At 40.0% G+C, this 20972-nt stretch overlaps 1 protein-coding gene across 1 annotated transcript in view; it reads left to right on the top strand.

Moving 5' to 3' along the window:
* The first annotated feature begins 1543 nt into the window (after positions 1 to 1543).
* The window catches only part of LOC133849903 (uncharacterized), a 77673-nt gene continuing 58244 nt past the window's right edge, over positions 1544 to 20972 (top strand). Inside the window, 1 exon segment of the mRNA XM_062285932.1 lies at positions 1544 to 2148. Within this exon segment, the coding sequence (XP_062141916.1) occupies positions 1730 to 2148 (419 nt within the window). The 5' untranslated portion in view covers positions 1544 to 1729.

Genomic DNA, 20972 nt, shown 5'->3' with positions numbered 1-20972 from the left:
CTTTTGGCCATACCTCTGGCAATTGCATCCGCTAGACCCTCCATAGAGTGGAATAGGTGTTGCACATTGCGATCCTCGCCTTCCCTCCTTGTTGAACAGGTGCCACTAGTGAAGCGCACGCGGATTTTCACCCTAACCTGCAAGCCTAAGGGAGTATTGGTGAAGGCAGCGAACCTCGCTGCGAACAGCCAGCTAGAGTGGGAATAAGGCGATAAACTTGCGGCAGCGAATCTTCGCTGCAGATTATCTAAACGGTATTCGATAGCGGCTGAGCGAAGGCGATTCTAGAGACGTTCAAAGGAGCGTAGATCTTCCGGCGAGAGATCTACGGCTCCACAAAACACGCCAGTACCATCTGCATTGGATTGTTTTCGTTCGTAAAATGCACTAAGAGTGCCAACATGGTTTGAAAAATAATTGTGAAATTAAATAGAATTTGTAATAAGTACTTGCCAAATCAACTAACTCATTTTTCGACCTTTATACAGCCAACATGGGGGTACATAGGAATTTGATAGCCTGATAACCATAACCCTTTATCATCTTTAACAGCTAACATCAACAAGCATATATGCTACGACGGATTCATCAGTTATCAGGCCTGCTAACATCGATGGAAAGTGCGTAAGTACGGCATAGCCGTGTCTGTATACATAGTTGATTGGGGTTGTGATTGTGAGGTTTTCAATTCCGTGTGTTCCGTGTTGGTTCTCTATCTTTCGTATTATTAAGTCATGAAGACAACCGTGTAAACAAAACTAATTAACGTACGACAAATAAAAGCGCAATTAAATCAAGCACTATTGTTAACTAGAGATAATTTTTATAAACAAAATGAAGTATGTTTATTAAATTACTGTATATCATGGAGAAGAAAACAATGATGTGTTAAACTTTTAATTCTAATTGGGCACTGAATATGCGAACGTTTGAGATAATGCGAAATGAGTACTGTCCCTCTCCCCTAGTATTACACTCTGTCTACACTTTAATTTATGATGACTTACTACCCAGTCGAAGCCAAAGACCCACCCCAGCCCTGAACTGAGCCGGCAAGTTAGCTAGACAGAGTAGGCTTAGACGAGTAGAACCTCGTGGTGTTCGTCACAGGGTTAACGAAGATACGATAGCAGCGATAGATCTGCGAGATGGGTTGCTCATCGATTTAAAATCCGAACATTTTCAATCCGCAGACTATTTGGATTTGCTTCATAAGGTGAAGGCAAATGAAGAAAATTTCCCGGATTTGAAAATTAATGATGGATACGTGTATCGTAAGGCTGAACATCTAATATGTGAACGTAAGCACGATGAGTATGCCTGGAAGCTTTGGATACCGAAAGAGCTGGTTCCGAAGGTCCTGTTTCAAGCACATAACAATCCCTTGTGCTCGCATGGAGGCATACACAAAACGATCGAAAGAATTAGGCGTTACTATTTTTGGCCAGGTTTGGGTGCTGACGTCAAGGCATATATTAACGCCTGCGAGGTGTGTAAGACCACCAAAGCGTCTAATTATGCACTTCGACAGCCATTAGGGAAAGCGCCTGAAAGTCAGCGGTTTTTCCAACGACTCTACATAGATTTTCTTGGGCCCTATCCACGATCGCGAAGCGGACATATTGGAATATTTATTGTTCTTGACCATTTTTCCAAATATGTTTTTCTGAAACCCGTTAAGAAAATAAACGCAGCACTTGTCATAAAATATCTAGAGAACGAATTATTTATGACTTTTGGAGTTCCGGAGACAATTGTTTCCGATAATGGATCCCAGTTTCGCTCAGAAGCCTTTCAAAAGCTGTTGCGTCAGTACGAAGTAAATCACGTGCTGACCGCAGTTCACTCGCCTCAAGCAAACGCCTCAGAACGAGTAAATAGGTCGGTTCTATCTGGAATTAGAGCTTACTTGCGCCCTGATCAGAAAGATTGGGACGAAGTGTTGTGCAAAATCAGCTGTGCATTAAGGTCCTCTATTCACTCTAGTATAGGAACCTCGCCCTATTACATGGCGTTTGGACAGCATATGATCACGTCTGGGTCAACTTACGGATTGCTAAGGAAGCTAAATTTGCTGGATGATCGCTCTTTAGCGTTTAATCGGCAGGACTCTTTTGATATAATTCGCGGTGAAGCCTCTAAACTCATGTTATTCTTTTGAGCGCAACCGTGCCTCCCTCAGCAATACTGAGCCACCTTTGCCGCCGCATAGCGGCCAGCGGAGCGCCTTAGCGCCACCTTTGCACGCATAGCGGCCAGCGGAGTGCCAGTGCGCGTCTTCTTGGCTACCGCGTCAGCGGCCAGCGGAGCGCCACTGAGCGCCATCTTGGCTGCCGCACTAGCGGCCAGCGGAGCACCAGCGAGCGCATCTTTCTCGAGCCGCCAGCGCAGCACCCCTGCGCATTGTTTCTTGGCCAGCATCTGCGTCGTTAATCTCAGCTTTAGTCATCATCACCAGCATCTTCTTCATCATCTCATCTCTTCTTCATCATCTCATCTCATCTTTATCATCTCATCTCATCTTTAGTCCTGATCATCAGCGACCAGATCGCTTATACATATAGTGTGTGTGTGTTAAAGTGAATTTATGAGAAATTAAAACCAAATTTAAAAAGTAAAAAAAAAAATGATGCGCTACATTGTATAAAACAAAAAAATAGTGAAACAATATGATAGATTAAAAGCTTAACAGTGTAGCGCCGCTCAGCACAAGTTAAAATAAAACATGTTGAGAAAAATTTAGTATTGCAAAAATCGCAGATTGCACAGAAATATAAAAAAATTAAAAATAATTTGATTAAATTTAATTAAAATTGTTTAAAAAAAAAAAAAATGAATACGATAAAAATTTAAAGGTTGGAAAATTATTTAAAAATTTAAAGTTCCTCCGTTCACAAAAATAGTTAAAATTTCAAATTAATATTAAAGCGCTACTGCAATTGCAGAATTTCAAAATTGCACAAAAAAAAAAAAGTTAAAAGTTAAGTTAAAAAGTTAAAAGATAAAATGATTTAAAATCAAAAGAAATTAGCGCAGCTGTTTTGCTGATATAAAAAAAAATAAAAAGTTAAAATTAGAACATGTATTGTGCCACATTCAATTAAAAAATAAAAGCGCTAAAATATTATAAAACAACAAATTAAAAACGGTGAAGCGCTACAAGAATTAAACAAAACAAATGTTCAAAAATAAATAAAATAGTTGAAATTAAATAAGAAATTGTAGAGCCATGACAATTTAGAATTTAAAACAATTGTTGAATGTGATGTGCACAAGTTACAAAAAATTTAAAATATAAAACAAAACAGCTGAAAGCTTCGAAGGCTAAATGCCTTAATGAAAATGATTATATTAAATTAAATTAAACGAATAAGTTATGAAAATCAGTGCAAGTTAAGAAATAGCAAAATTAAAACAAAAATTAAAACGTATGCAAATTATATTGAATAACTAGTACCAGTTTCGCGTAGGTACAATATGAAGTGTTTTGGTGAAAGTTGTATTTTTTTATTTAATTCAGCACTGTTCCAGCACAACTTCGCCGGAGATCGATCGCCGCCGCAGGAGTTCTGTTGGTGAGTTTTTTATTGCGAAACACACACTTTATACTTTCACCTCGATTTACATTGTACAAACACGAAATATAAATTTATTGAAAAGCATACGAAAAATTCAAACTATTAAATATTATAAAAAAAAATGTTTGAAGATAAATCACAAAATTAAATTAAAGTTTAAAATTAGGTACATGAAATAATACAAAGCACTAAAATTAAAATACATTTATATCTTTAAATTTAATATTATTGCAACTAGCCTCTTATATTATTATTATTGATAATTCGCTATTTTTGTTCTTAATGCCTTATCGTTTAATACCTCTCATTAATTAAATATTATAAACCATGAAATAATTTACTTTTTATTTAGCCGAAACAAGCCAGCGACACCACTGTCGTAGGGTTAAAAAGGATCACCAGAGCCATGCTCTGAGGCAGTGATCATAGGTTGGGAGGGGACATTCATCACTGAACAGCTGTGATGACCTGCCTTAATTCGCTCTCTCTCTCTCTCTCTCTCTCTCTCTCTCTCTCTCTCTTTGTTCTCTCTCACTTTCTCTCCTTGTTTTTCCTTTTTGTTGTTCCGAGACAGGAACAGAAAGGACAGAAAGGGCTATTGGTGGAAGCAAGACCACCACCCCCCAAAGCCGACGAGCTAGAGCCGGACTCTAAAGCGTGCCCCGCAAATACCAATAGCCCTGTCGCCTTGTGCTTCTTCTCGTTGCACGTTACAAAAACAAAGAAAAATTAAATAATCAAATCAAAATTAAAACTAAAATAAGAAATATTTGAGATAAAAATTTAATACTAAGTAATTAATAGAAAAATTTGTTTACAACGTGTTAAATACACGACAAAACTAAACTAGTTTTAAAAACAAAATAAAAGATAACAAAATATAAAACCGTCATAACAAACTCCAATCTTGCGATTCCTACGGTACCCTCGAAGATAGAAGGAGCAAACCAGCCACTGGTTTTAAATACAAATAAAAAAAATACACTGTCTCAATTAGAAACGCATAAACCTAACCATAAATCTCATCTCACCTTCATCGATATCATCAATCGTGCTTTTCGTATTCTTTCTCTGAATTGTTCAAAAAAATAACCGAGAGAAAATGCAGGAAGATCTGTCCGAATCAATGGCAGTGTTAGGTATTGCAGGCCCTAGTCGACAGAAAGCTGTTCCGATCATGGCTAGCACACCTATAGCCACTCCAGAGTTAAGAGAGGTTATAAGAACCATGATTACCGACACCCTTCAGGGAGGTCAAGTCATTAGACGAGCTTTAGGAGTAGAGGCAGAGGAACCATTAGCTGACATACCGTACGTAAGCCCCATACAGAATGGTGAGTTAGAGAAAGTACCAGACGTAACGCGTCTAATCAAAGAATTTTCGGGAGACAGAACTTCTTTCGGATCTTGGAAGAAAAATGTCGACAGAATTATGGCTATGTTCGCAGGACAAGAGCGTACGCAAAGATACTACTTAGTTACGTTAGCCGTACGTATGCAAGTAGTAGGCGAAGCGGAAACTGTGTTGGAATCATACAACACTCCCTTGAATTGGAAAGCTATTTCCAAATGCTTAACAGAACACTACGTGGATAAGCGAGATCTAAAGACTCTCGAATACCAATTGTTCTCGTTAATCCAAGACAGATTGTCCATTATGGAATATTACCAAGCAGTGTACCACCAACTATCCTTGATACTCAATCAAGTTAGCGTACAAGAAGATTCTGCAGACTCCATAAGAGCTTTGACGAACAGTTACCGAGGCAAAGCCCTTGATACTTTCGTACGAGGTCTCAACGGAGATTTACCCGCCTTTTAGCCGTTAAGGAACCTCGAGACCTTAGCCACGCATTGCATCTGTGTAACCTACTCGACAATCAGGATCACAGAAATGCTTTCTTGCCAAAAGGTGGGCACCCAGCGCCACCAATACCACCTAGGCAATTTACAAGTCAAACGTTTGCTAAGCATACAGCGATCAAACCGATGCATAACAACAATCAGAGTCAATGGAGAAATTTCGATCCAAGACTTTATTATGCACTGCGTCCCGCTAACCAACAATATCAATCAAATTCCAATCAGGCAAGACCCTTTTCTCAATTACCACAACAGCAGTTTCAGTATAGACCATTATACTCAGCGCCTCCGCGCCCACTAGCTTCAAAACCAGAACCAAAACCAATCCCAATGGAGGTCGATGGTTCAATCCATTCAGCTAGAGTAAATTATATGAATCTCCCACAACAAGATTTTACCGCTGGAAAACGTCCCCCTCCACTTTCGGGACCACCTCGAAAATTCCAACGGCAATTCCATATCAATACAGGAGAACCAACAGAACAGTACGCTGAAGAGCAACATTATATTGACTACCCAACAGAACTAGATTTAAATGCAGACGCATATGCTTACAACAGTGCTGAACAAGAATATTACGCATGCATGGAATCAGCAGGTTTCTCAGACTCATATGACGATATGGAACAAACCCGTCATGAATCCGAAATGGGAATGACAGACTTGTCTGATGTTAATTTTTTAGTTTAAACCGTTCCTCACTACCATATTTTCAATGTAGAACGAGGGACGGAAGACACCTTAATTTCTTAATAGATACCGGCTCCAATCAGAACTACATTCAACCTTCGTTAATAGATTCCCCTAAACCAAATAAAGAAACATTTTTCGCAAACTCCATAGGAGGTCAAATAGCGATCACTCACCACACATTCTTCAACTTGTTTGGTCTTCACGATATTCCAATCCGATTCTTTTTACTACTAACTCTAAAAACCTTCCATGCTATCCTTGGCAACGATACCATGAAACAACTTAACGTTGTTATTGATGTCAGAAACGACATCCTTAGAGTAAATGGTGACAGACAATTTCGCATCCAGCAACTTCCAGCTTAATCAGTAAATAATATTAAAATTCGTACCGACCATATGTCCGAAAATCAAAGGACAATAATAAACAAATTGGCCGCAAATTACAGAACTCTATTTGCCAGACGAAAAATTGACATACTCCACTAAAGTAGTCGGAGAAATTCGAACTTCGTCAGATAAGCCAATTCACACCAAGCACTACCCATACCCTATATCGCTCAAACAAGAAGTTGAAAGGCAGCTTCAAGAGATGTTAGACGACGGTATAATCAGACCTTCTAGATCCCCGTACAATGCCCCAGTTTGGGTTGTACCAAAGAAAGCAGACGCTTCGGGAAAGAGAAAATACAGAATTGTAAGTGATTACCGTAAGCTAAACGCCGAAACAATTTCTGACCGATACCCAATGCCTGAGATAGGAGAAATCATCGCGCATTTGGGGAGCAACAAGTTCTTCACAGTGCTCGACCTAAAGAGCGGGTTTCATCAAATTCTGTTAAGAGAACAAGATATTGAAAAGACAGCATTCGCAGTCAATGGAGGAAAGTTCGAGTTCACTCGCCTTCCCTTTGGACTTAAAAATTCACCATCCATCTTCCAAAGAGCTCTAGACGACATGCTAAGAGATCATATCGGGAAGATCTGTTATGTTTATATAGATGACATAATCATCTTTAGCAAAACAGAGGAGGAATATGCAAACCATTTAGGACAAGTCTTTTTTAAGCTGCAAAGCGCGAACATGAAAGTCCAAATGGATAATTGTGAATTTTTTAAGAAACAAGTCAATTTCTTGGGATTCACAATATCTAAAAATGGCGTTAAGAAGAATCTGGAAAAAGTTAAGGCTATTTCCGAGTTCCCTATACCCAATTCTCTAAAAGAATTAAGATCATTCTAAGGTTTGTCTGGATATTACCGACGTTTCATAAGAGACTATGCCAAACTAGCAAAGCCTCTTACCGCACTTCTCAAAGGAGATGGCGGTCGAGTCTCAACAAGAATATCCGATAAAGTGCAGATTCAACTAAGCCAAGAAGCCATCGAAGCTTTCAACAAACTTAAATTATCTCTTAGTTCAGCAGATGTTAGCCTAAGCTATCCGAATTTCCAGAAGGAATTTCATCTGACTACAGATGCATCTAACTTCGCAATCGGAGCTGTACTAGAGCAAGAGGGTAAACCAATCACGTTTATTTCTCGTACCCTGTCAAAAACGGAAGAAAATTACGCCGTTAACGAGAAAGAAATGCTAGCAATCGTATGGGCATTGCAAAGCCTGAGAACTTACCTATATAGTACTGCTAAGGATGTGATATTCACAGATCACCAACCTCTCACCTTTGCACTAAGCAACAAAAAACCATAACGGAAAGCTTAAGCGTTGGAAAAGTTACCTGGAAGAATTTAACTACGAGTTAAAATACAAGCCTGGCACTTCTAACATTGTAGCAGACGTATTGTCTAGAACACCAGCAAAACACGAGATAAACACTCTATCCTCTTCAGCAACGGTCCATAGTGACGATAGTTCGTCCAATAATCTGATATACTCTGTAGAAATCCCCATCAATGTTTTCAAAAAACCAGTTATTCCTACTCACTGATGACAATCCATCATACAATTTCGAAATCCCATTTCCCACTTATCACAGACACATAACAAGTAAGAAAGTTACAGTCGAGTGTGCTCGACTGTGAGATACCCGCTACCCATTTTTAATAAAGGCAAAATATTGCGGTATCATTTTCAAAATATACCGAAAATACTAACAAAAATACTAAAAATATACTAAATGGTATGTTTGGTATATCGATATAGTACACCATTCAAAATATACCATAGACGACACAATGTACCAGATTGTCACCCAAAGCAACTCAGACCCCTAGTAAGTAGGCGTTTTTGCCCATACAAAAGTATTTCTTTAATAACTTCCACAATTTTTATCTGATCGCAACTAAATTTTCAGGAATCATAACTACTATAGTAATTATTGTATATACCAAAATTCGCAACTCTAGCTTGAAATTTACGCTTGTTATTCGATTTTTTTTGATTTACGGGGGCGGAAGTGGGCGTGGCAAAATTTGAAACAAACTTGATCTGCGTGCAAACATAACAAATGCTGTCGAAAAAAAATTATAGCTCTATCTCTTATAGTCTCTGAGATCTATGTGTTCATACGGACAGACGGACAGACGGACAGACACACAGACGGACAGACGGACATGGCTATATCGTCTCGGCTGTTGACGCTGATCAAGAATATATATACTTTATAGGGTCGGAGATGCCTCGTTCTACCTGTTACATACATTTCCTGCCGGCACAAAGTTATAATACGCTTCTACCCTATGGGTAGCGGGTATAATAAAAAGACCATCTTACACAGAGAAAGACCTCATAGAAATAATGAAACAAAGATTAGACCCCAAGATACTTAATGGAATTCATATTTCCGAAAATATCATGGGAAAGATTCAAAATTTTTATCCATTACATTTTATTTCTTATAAAATCCAGTTCGCACAGGGTATAGTAGAAGACGTAAATTCAGAAAGCAGACAAAATGATTTAATGGTACAGGAACATAAAAGAGCGCATCGCAACGCTAAAGAAAATAAAGAACAAATTTTTTTTTTTTCAGAAAATTTTTTTTTCCCTAGATGAATAAGAAAGTAATTGCAATAGCCAAAACATGCTTAACATGTAAAGAATCGAAATATGATAGAAATCCTCCGAAAGGCGCTATACAATCCACTCCAATTCCGCAATACCCCGGTCAATTGATCCATATTGACATTTATATCACGGAAAAACTCAATATCTTGACAGGCATCGACAAATTTTCCAAATATGCTCAAGTGAAGGTTCTAAAATCCAGAGCTTCCCAAGACATAATGATTCCATTGAGGGAAATGTTAATAGCTTTTGGGATACCCAAAATAGTCGTAATGGACAATGAAAGAGCTTTAAACTCAGCATCTATCAAATTTATGTTGGAAAACCAACTAAACATATCTGTTTTCACGACACCGCCATATTCTTCTACCAGCAATGGGCAAATAGAACGATTCTATTCTACACTGACCGAAATTCTTAGATCCTTCACAGATCTACTGTTTAAAGCAACCCAAGAATATAACCAGTCAATACATTAAATAACTCAAGAAAAACCCATTGAAACTTTTTTCAGAAGTAACATAACTAACACTCCAGAATCAATAGAAAGGAAAAGGGAAGAAATTAGGAACAAAATCGAAGGTACACAAATAGACTATCTAAATTACCATAATGCCAGCAAAACCACCCCCAAATCATATGCAATAGGAGAAGAAGTTTACGTCAAGATCAATAAAAGATTAGGCTCTAAAATTTCCTCGAGGTATAAAAAAGAAATAGTTGCAGAAAATGGTAACTCTACCATTAAAACGAAATCAGGAAAGATAGTTCACAAAAATAATTAAAAAATTAATTCATATTTACGGATTGTTATTTTTACCGTCATGCCTCGGGCGGCGACAATTTTAGATTACACCAATTCACAACTGGCGACCATCAAAATTGGGCCCGCAGCTATTCAGAGCAGCTCATTCAAAATAATACATGTCTTCAACATTCAAAAATATGAAGAAGCATTACAAATACTTGAAAACTCCATCAACTCATCTTTTCCGAATCACCTCACCCCATTCATTACTCTCGAATTAAATCAAATAAGAGACGATTTAAATAGGTTAAGACCAAATAACATAAGAACACGAAGGTCAATAAATATGCTCGGCTCCGCCTGGAAATGGTTAGCCGGAAGCCCAGACCACCATGATCATGAGATCATCCTAAATAAAATGAATGAACAATTAGAAAATAATAATAAGCAAGTAGTAATAAACAGACTTTTTAGCGACAAAATTAAAGAAATCCGAGAAAGCACAAATGCAATACTAAAATTAACAAAAAAGAAAGTCAATCAAACAATAATATCGAAATAGAAACTCTAAAATATAAATTGAAAATGTTTAAAGAAGAACTTACAAATATGATTTATGCAAATAATTGGGCTAAGACAAATACAATAAATTCCATTCTACTATCAACTATCGAAATTCAATTCATTGAAAAGTTAGTGAAAAATTCTAACAATTTGTTCATAAATATAGAGGAATTACTTGAATTTGCAAAAATTAAAGTAGCTTCAAACGGAAAAGACATTCTTTATATTATCAGTCTGCCCACAATAGAAGAACAACTTTGTCAAAGAATATTAATAAAACCAATAAGAAAAGAAAATGTAATTAATAAAATAAAGTTCGGCCTAATAATTCAATGTAATGAAACAATATTTGGAATCAAAGAAACTTGCGAAACAATTAATGATAAGTCAATATGTAAACGAGAAAATTTAATAGACCTAAGTAACAATACCTGCGAAGCTGCACAACTGCAAATGAAACAACCCAATTGTCTGCGAATAAATAGTCAACACATTCCGGAACACGAAGAAATCCTACCCGGAATCATCTTATTGAACGACTTTGATGGAACAATCAACATTAACCAAGAACAACTACATCTGCATGGATCTTACCTTGTCCAAACCAAAATGCATCGATCACAATAAAAGAAACCTCATATACAAATAGAGAGTACGTCCACGTTGATCCCTTACCACCCATGCTACAAATCGTTGGCAACAAGACCGAGATAGAACAAGTCTTTTCGCTGGAAATGGTGAAGGAACTGAACTTCAACAACACTGCAAAAATCCAGCTTATGAAGGAAGACCAAAAGAAAAATAAAATCACCAACATTGGTATTTACATCTTCTTGCTGATGTCCATAATCATACTGGCAATTCGAGCTCTAAAATCAAGAGCAGCGAAAGTAATCATCAACCCAGTAAACAGTCCACCAACAAATCAAAGTCAAGTTCAAATGGCGGCCGAGGACGTCCGCATTTAAAGGTGGAGGAGTTAAGGCCACACATTACCAAATCCCATAACCACGCATTGCCAGTGTCAATGCACTCCAATGCACCGAGACAACACGCGCTCCGATTCAGCATAAGACACCATCGGAGCAACGACCAAACCAACGGCGCACCTGCACATAACCATAGCCACTTGCGCCTCGTCAGCAGAAACCATCTCCAATGTCCAGCACCTTGCGTAACGCCCAAACCGTGGGACCAAGCCTCGGACACCCAACACCCAGCGCGACAACTGCAGCGGCTACATCCGGCAGCGACAGCGACAACGACAGCGACAGCGGCGGCAGCAGCAAAGCTTTAAATTTTAATAATTTAGATTGTTTAAGTTAGTTCTAATCCAACTCTTAAATAAAGCACTTGGCTTTTTTTTAAAACAAAATCAATCAATTTTGTAAATTTATAGCATTGAGTCCTGTGAAGGACAATTTCATTGGTTATGAAATTAGAGAAGATGATGAGGTTATCGTACCATCAACAGATGATGAAGCAGAGGATCACGATTAAAATAAAGCAGAATCCCATAACGAAAATGTAGCAGATGATGATGAATAATAATAAAAAAAGAAAAGTTGAAACATACATTTATAAATTTGATTATTTATTTAATCACGTGGTACATTAATTATATCTAATTTATAAACCATGTTGATGCCCTCGGCATTTTGCCTCTCCAGTATCGATCTACTTTTGTTGACAAGCGGTCACCCCCAATAACCCATTATTTGTGCGTTTATTGTAAAAACCCGAAAGTTTAAATATATGTATAAAATGGAAAACGCGAGTGTTTTTATTCAATTTCGGGAAAGGGAAATCTGGAAACTATCTGCGCCACCACAACATCTGGTCCTTCGAGCCGGATCCGCTCATCATCGTTTGCTTTTCCAGCATATCGCAGATAAGTTTTAAATCATTTCTCCTTTCTTTACTCTCTCTCTTTCCCCACGGTCGTCCGGCGTTCTACATTCTTTTTTGTATGGTGACCAAATATAAGATTTGGAAATTCACTCATATTTTCCGGACGACCTTTATTCCATATTTTCCAATTGCTGTCGTAAATATCTATACTCCAAGATATTTACTATTATTGATTTTACTCATTATTTTTGTTTTTTTTCGCTAATCGCGTACGTATGTATGCATGTATGTTTTTTTTGTAAGTGCAAGTGCAAGTGGTTAAGAGTGAAAAGTGAAAACTATTAAAAAGAGAGCTACTAAAGTGCAACACATATTTTATAATTAAAATCCAAGCTGTGTGTACCAGCATTTCTTATTGCATTTAATTTTGTCCGTTTTTACATACATATGTATGTACATTTGTATGTAGCGATAATCGCCGACATACATACATACACACATACTTTGTACACTCTCTCTTGTTCGCAGCAGCACTTGCTCTCTCTCTCTCTCTCTGGATACATACATACGTGCACTTCGCCTGCTGAAACGTTTGGCAGCGCAGTGCAGACATACAGACTTACATACGTACATACTGATTTGCATGCTGTAACAGCGTGCACAAGTACTTCTGCGAGTGAAGTAATAGATTGGCAGGGCAGCGGTAGTCGCACTCGACATACCCGACCCTTTTAATTTTTTCCAAGTGATATATTCTGTGTGTGTACTATAATAGCAACTCTCAGCTCAATTGTCTGTGTATGGGCTTTACTCCAGCCAGTGTTCAAACATACACAGACATACACACACACATATACACACATACATTATCATACTTCACTGCACAAATAATATAATTTATTTTTATTTTTTGTTTTTCCAATCCAACAGCAATTAAGAAACAATTGTTGTTTTTGTTTCAAAATACCAATATATATATACTTTTTGGTTTTTTCAGCTTCTTGCTCTCTGGTATTTTTTTGTACGATTTTTTTTTTGTTGTTGTTTCTTTTTTTCGACGAACATCTTTTGTTGTTGTTTCGTCGCCCCCGTCCTTTGCGTTCTTCATCTGTGTCCGCTATTTCCGTACCCATTTGGGTGTAAAATACCACATCGCTGCCTTTGGTATTTTTTTTAGTACAGGGTGCGCCATCTAGACAGGGCCTATTGAAATGTTTAATAACTCCGCCATTTTTCAGCCTATTTTGACAAGCCAGCCAGATTCTGAAACGTCAGCCTATGCCATTTTAGACATGGATCGACTCACAGCAAAAAATCGGGCGGAAATTGTAGCGCTGTACATCGAAAGCAATCGTTCAATTGCAGAGCAAGTTCCCGGGACGCGTTGTGTCAAAAAAGGGTGATTTGGAGTGGCCTCCTCGTTCGCCGGATTTGACGGCACCGGACTTTTTTCTGTGGGGCTACTTGAAGAGTAAGGTGTATGTCAGCAAACCGAAGACTATTGAACAACTAAAACCTAATATCAAAGCGGAAACTGCTATTACGCCCGAAATGTTGTCAAATACAATACGAAATGCCCAAAAAAGGGCCGCTTTTTGTGTTTCTAATGAAGGCGGTCATTTGATTGATATTGTATTCTGAGTGAATTGTCAATAAATGGCATTCTATACCCTAAATGAATCTTGTTTATTTTCCAAAATGGGCTAAAAAATGGAGGAGTTATTCAACATTTCATTAGGTCCTGTCTATATGGCGCACCCTGTATTTTTTCGGTATTTTTATTTTTCGTTTGCTACGCTCTTTCCGTATTGTTTTACTATCTGGGTCGATTTCAGGCAAAAAAAACCAATTTCCATTTGGTATTTTTTTGGTATATTTTCTTGATTTTTCGTTTTCGAGAAAATATAGTCCGTATCCTTGTCGGACTGTAAGAGCGCCCAGTTACTTTCTCATCCTCTTTGCGTAGCATGTCATCGGGCAAACCTGATAAAAGTAAAGCTCGACTGTCCGTGCCCTCTACTAGCGCCGCTAGAACCTCGATAAGCCCCCCTTTACCTAAATCCAGGAAGGAGTTCGGCTCTTCGTGCATCCAACACTTCGCCGATTCATTCGCAATCGAAAAGGGAGGCTTGCAGTCAAATCCAAGCTGCTGATCTTGGTCACACAGCCTCCGTCCGATCCTAAGACCAAGGTTCCTTCAGTCCCAATACCTCGACTCCCAATTGTCACTCGCTCGCAGGGAAGGATGGCACAAAACATAATAGACACAGCGTTGATGAAATTCATCGCCGCGACTGATCGTATCAGTCACTTTGCGGCGAGTCAACAATCCTTCGGCTGATAGCCCGTCCATATACACGTGCCAAGTCCGAAGGGACCGGATGCGTTCCTTATGGGAAAAGGCCAAATACGAGTACTGCTATGCTGTCTACGAGCAGTGTGCAGCTCAGTTAAGTGAGCAAATAGCCAACGCATCCCAGGCGCTCACCCCCCGTACACCTGTACAACCACAAGCCGTGCAATACATGCCCACTGGGTGTCGATTACCTCCGTGCGACACCGAAGTTTTCGGAGGCGATTACACTCGCTGGCCTACCTGCCGGGATTTATTCACGGCTCTCTACATCAGAACCCGAGACTGTCGGAAGTTGAGAAATTATTGCACTTCAACTCCAAGACCAGCGGGGAAGCCCATCCCATTGTGTCAAAGTCTCCATTGACAAATGAAGGGTTTCAGTCGGCGTGGTCCAGCTTGACTGAGCGTTTCGAGAACAAACGGTTGCTCGTAAATAGTCAGCTGAGAATGTTGTTCAATTTGTCCGCTATTGGGCAAGAGTCGGGTGCAGCTATTCAGGAGCTGCAGAGCACCATTCAAGGGTGTCTGACAGCCTTGGAGCACTCGAAAATCAACACAGAGAATTGGGATTGCATCCTGGGTTTCTTGTGTTCTTCGAGGCTCCTCAAGTTGACCCTTTCTCTTCGGGAACAGTCGATCCAAAATAAGAGCGACATTCCAACGTGGGTTGATATGAACGCTTTTCTTCTAGAGCGGCATCGCACCCTAGAAGGGATAGCGGAAGTGTCATCCAGCACGAACGCTCCCACGGTTCCACGAGCCTCACGCAAGGAGGCCCCCGTCTCCAGGCAAGTCAACTCTTTTGAAAGTAGGGTGACCATTAAGACCCTGACCTGCAATTTCTGTTCCCGGGAGAATCATCCGATTCGATTGTGCCCTCGCTTTCTTCAGATGGGTGTCAATGAAAGGGTCAACCATATCAAGCAACAGAAGCTGTGCTTAAATTGTTTCGCACGAGGCCATGTCCTGGCCGAGTGCACAAGTGCGCACAGCTGTTTTACGTGCAAGGGTCGTCATCATTCACTCTTGCATCGAGTCAACCCGACCCGACAGTCACTAATTCCTCTCCTAGTATACAGTCCACTCCTTCCCAGTCAGCTAATGTGCGATCTTTCCTGGCAGTTAACACACAAGGTGTTCTGCTGAGTACAGCTGTTGTACACATCTGCCATCACGGCGTTCGGCACACAGCTCGGTCTCTGATCGATTCTGGATCAGAGGCCACCTTCATTTCTGAACGATTGTTCAAGCGCTTGAGGATGCCATACACATCCGTTCAAGCCCACGTCTCTGGGCTAACTCAAGCTGTAGCAGCCCAGCCCCGAAAGCATTGCCAATTCCTAATTGGCTCTCCGTTGCGACCAGATCTGCAGATTAAGGCGTCGGCTTTCATCCTTCCTCAATTAGCAGGAAAACTGCTCTCATGCTCTGTCCCACAAACCATCTTCAATAATCATTCCGCTGGCCGACCCCAAGTTCTATGAGAGTTCGCAGATAGACGTGCTTTTAGGCGCGGATATCCTCCCATCCGTTCTTCTCGGCGGCTCTCGTCCGAACGTTTGTGGGACCCTCATTGGTCAAGAGACCATTTCGGTTGGAGAATGTTGATGCGAGCGCATTGTAGGTGAGTAGCACACTCGCCGTTCCACCGACCGAAAAGCACTCGATGCTTTTCGCTCACCCGCAATGCGCTCACGCGAAAGAAAGCACTCAAGATCCAGTGCGCTCAACTTCTATCTCTCCCACAACTCTCCACCGCAGAGCCGAGCTTTGCAAGGACTCGGCGCTAGATCTCAAAAATGCCGTCGGCATTTTGCCACTCAAGTATCGATCTACTTTTGTTGACAAGCGGTCACCCCCAATAACCCATTATTTGTGCGTTTATTGTAAAAACCCGAAAGTTTAAATATATGTATAAAATATAAAACGCGAGTGTTTTTATTCAGTTTCGGGAAAGGGAAATCTGGAAACTATCTGCGCCACCACAGCAACCGTAAAGCTTTGGTTGCATACAAATTAAATTTAGCTTCTGTTATATGTATTTCACTGTCTGAGTAGTAAAATTGTGAAAGTTTCAGTATGGTATGTCCATTTATCTATAGTCTTATTTATTAGCATTACTCCATATATTTTTACTATCAGATAACCGACTTCATCGCAGATTATAAACTTTAGTGAATTGAGCGTATCAGGTTGAAAGATCCCTTCCCAACAGGAAACATTAAATTTGAGATTTGGTTGGATATTCGGAATTATTCCGTTTATACGCTCCATGAACGACATTTCTCTAATGCTTATAATTTATTTTAATGTGTATACATACATATGTATATGTACATGTCGGAGTCTGTTCTACCGAAGTCTGTTTATTCATTATCGCGAAGCGAGTTTCGATGCTCTCACAGGCGATTGCACGAGCACACTGGCCGCTCGATCCTTTTACTGCCTACGCCATAGCCATCGAACCACACTCAGCGACAGCGTCTCAACGCTGTTGCCCCGCAATAACTGTACTTGGAAAAGCGACAAAATGCGGACAACCGACAAAGCGCAAATAAAGAATGACGCAATCTAACATGCACACTCTTAATTACGCAGTGACAATGTGCCGAAACGCACAAGCAACTACGCATTGCCAAAATTGATAATAAAATAATGAAGTTTTGCTGTTGTATTATTAAATTAGTGCCACATAAAGATACATTAGGTGGTAGACCTTAGTAAAATGAGCTCGTTGTAAAAAAGTGTCACAAAACCTATATAGGGTGGTGATGTCGAGTAGGCAAGTCATATGAGAAAAATTTCACAAGTGAAATATATATGACTATGTATATGGAGTGAGTTTTGCCGGCATAAGTCATATATAAATAATATATGAAAATAATCATATAGAAGGCAATATGATTAAAAAGTTAAAAATAATGAAGTTTTACTGTTGTATTATTAAATTAGTGCAACAAAAATACGTTAGATTGTAATACTAAATAAAATAAAAGCATTGTAGAAAACGTGTCACAAAACCTATACATTTTTTTTTTTTTTTCGTCAATAATTATTTATTTAAAATCTGTCTGTACGGACAATAATTAAATTTTTTGAGGTAGCCTTGTCGATTAAATTCTCACAAGAGATGGTTGGTAGGGTTCTGGGGGGCTAATCATCATCCTCCATATGCAGGTCGAGGAGTGTTTTTTTAAGTCTTCTGACGGTTTGGCTGTTGTCCAAGAAGTTGATGGCCAATGCGTTTGGGTGGTTATGGAGCCTGTTGATGTATTTCGTGCTCACTTTTCGAATTTCATCTTTTACCCAAGGAACCCTGAGTACCTCGTGGATGGTGCTGTTGTCGTGGTAAGGAGGAGCGTTCGAGACCCTTCTAAGAGCCTTGTTTTGCAGCCTTTGGATGTTCCTGCAGTTTGATTTGCCGGCAGTGCCCCACAGCTGGATGCCATAGGTCCAGATTAGCTTAATGATGGTTTTGTAGACGAGCAGTTTAATTTTGCTTCTAAGCTTCGAGCGTCTTCCAATGAGCCATTGGAATTGCTTCAGCCTCTCGTCAGCCTGCTTTTTCTTCCTTAGGATGTGTGTGCGCCATGTTAACCGCCTGAGACTGACAGGCGGGCAAATTGCCGTTGCGGAGTGTAAATGTGGTTTGCATGGACTTCTCAGGGTTTACCGAGATGTTCCACCTCCGCAGCCAGGGCTCGATGGTGTTTAGCTGATTTTGTATAATTTCCGACGCATCCTGTGGGGCTCGTGCTGTGGCAAGAAAGGCTGTGTCATCGGCGTATGTGGCAACCGTTAGGTTCTCGTTGAAAAGGGTAGGCATGTCCGCTGTGTACAACGTGTACAATAGAGGGCTAGGACGCTGCCTTGTGGTACACCGGCTTTAAAACCTTTTGTGGTAGATCGCGCATCTCCGCATCTGACATAAAAGCTTCTGTTGTCGAGGTAAGATTGAAGTAATGTGTAATGAGGTTGAGGCAGGTTTCTCTGTCGAAAACTTACTTCACGTCAAGCATTACGGCGCAGCAGTAGTTCTTCTCCTCGAATGCGTCCAGTATTGCTCTGACTAAACGGTGGTTCCGGGGTGGAGTGAGAACGCCTGAAGCCAAACTGGTGATCCGGGATCAATCCAGCTTCTTCCAGCACTGGCAATACTCTGCGCAAGAATACTCTTTCGAGTATTTTGGAGATTATCGACAGCAAACTTATCGGACGATAAGAGCCAAGATTGGCTTCAGGCTTGCCAGGTTTAGGTATAAGAATTACCTCTGCTCGTTTCCAGATGGTTGGAAAATGCCCTAGCTGAAAGCACCTGCTGTATATGTTGGCGAGGAGTTGTAGGCAGGGAGGGGGAAGAAGCTTAACAGCCAGTGCTTCAATGCCATCAGCGCCCGGCGATTTGTTCGTCTTGAGTCCCTCGATCTCAAGTTTGACTTTATCCACCGAGACCAGAGCTAGCTCGTCTTGGTTGTTGTTGGTGTTCTCATCTAAAAGTTGTAGGGCACGTTGCGTAGCTGAGATATCCAGGTCGGTGCATCTTATTATCGGCTTGAAGGCTTCGCTGAGGTGTTCCGCAAAAGCTTCAGCTCGATCTTGCTCTGTGCGGCACCAGGCGCCACTAGCACGCTGGACTGGAGCAACTCTCTTGATAGGTCGTTTTATATGACGAGTGACCTGCCAAAGGTTGTGCTGTGGGTCTCAGGGTCAACATTGGCCAGGAACTCCTCGAACGAGATCTGCCTGAGCTTTAGGAGCTTATCCTTAAGCTGCTTTGTGGCTCTGTTAAATACCCTTTTGTCTCTTGATTTCTGGATAGGAACCAGACTCGTCGCAACCGTCTCTTCTCAGCTACTAGCGAGGCAATCTCTGAAGACCAGGGTTGTAGGACCCTCGTTGGTAGTCTGGGGAGATTAGTTCTGGGGAAGCATGTGCTGCGGCGTTGTGCATGTGTTGCGTGAGCTTATTTATGGCGTTGTTCACTTGCTCGGTGGTGGTAAGATCTCGCACTGGGTTGACATTTTCCGTTAGCCAGGCTTTGTAGGCTTGCAGTCTCGTGCTCCTCTTGATCATCCTGGGATGTGCAGCTTTTTCTCAATGCAGGGAGGTTCAACCGCAGTTCCACTGCGCTATGGTCGGAGAAAAGGTCCGCGTTAGAAGAGCACGAGACCTTGTCACTATCAAATCCTTTGGAGAGGGCCATGTCCAGGGTGTCGGAAGTTTGGTCGGATCTGTTGGCTCCTCTGTGGTGTGGCATACGAAGCTCCTGTGCTGGATGCACCTAAGTAGTGCGCTGCGTTGCTGAAAATCCTATACATGGTGGGCAGTGTGTGCTCATCACGTATATATGTATTGGATGCATATATTTGAGTTTGCATAATAGGTAATAATTATGTTATTAAAAAAATTATTATTATAATTATTAATATTATATAAGCATATAATGTATTAAATGTCTTTTTCAAAAGAAGACGGTGTTTCGTAGCTAAAGAAATAATATTGTGTGAATAATTGAAAAATCCTCTTAATTGAATTTAAATTATAAATATGCATGTGTGATATAATATATTTAGTAAGTTGAAATAAAATGATATTTTTGAACGATTATGTGCATATATATTTTATATATAAGTATATATATAAACAATTGTGAATTAAAACTATGAACGTGAATGCTATCTAATTGTGGCCACATTCGTATAGTACATGTCAAGTATAACATATATATATACAATTATTGAATATTATCGTTTATTATTCAAAAATATTTGTGAGTTGTCATGTATTTTACATATTTGAAGATTTATGTAATTATATTTTAAATATATTTACATAATGAAATGAACATTATTCTTGTTGATCCTGCCAGTAGTTATATGCTTGTCTCAAAGATTAAGCCATGCATGTCTAAGTACACACGAATGAATAGTGAAACCGCAAAAGGCTCATTATATCAGTTATGGTTCCTTAGATCGTTAATAGTTACTTGGATAACTGTGGTAATTCTAGAGCTAATACATGCAATTGAAACACGGACCTTCTGGAACGTGTGCTTATTAGGCTAAAACCAAGCGATCGCAAGATCGTTACACTGGTTGAACTTTAGATAACATGCAGATCGTATAGTCTCTCGTACCGACGACAGATCTTTCAAATGTCTGCCCTATCAACTTTTGATGGTAGTATCTAGGACTACCATGGTTGCAACGGGTAACGGGAATCAGGGTTCGATTCCGGAGAGGGAGCCTGAGAAACGGCTACCACATCTAAGGAAGGCAGCAGGCGCGTAAAT

Source organism: Drosophila sulfurigaster, unplaced genomic scaffold, assembly GCF_023558435.1.
Source record: "Drosophila sulfurigaster albostrigata strain 15112-1811.04 unplaced genomic scaffold, ASM2355843v2 ctg33_pilon, whole genome shotgun sequence".
Classification (NCBI taxonomy): Eukaryota; Metazoa; Arthropoda; class Insecta; order Diptera; family Drosophilidae; genus Drosophila; species Drosophila sulfurigaster.
The sequence above is the reverse complement of the archived record's forward strand: the minus strand, read 5'-3'. Positions and strand labels throughout refer to the sequence as shown.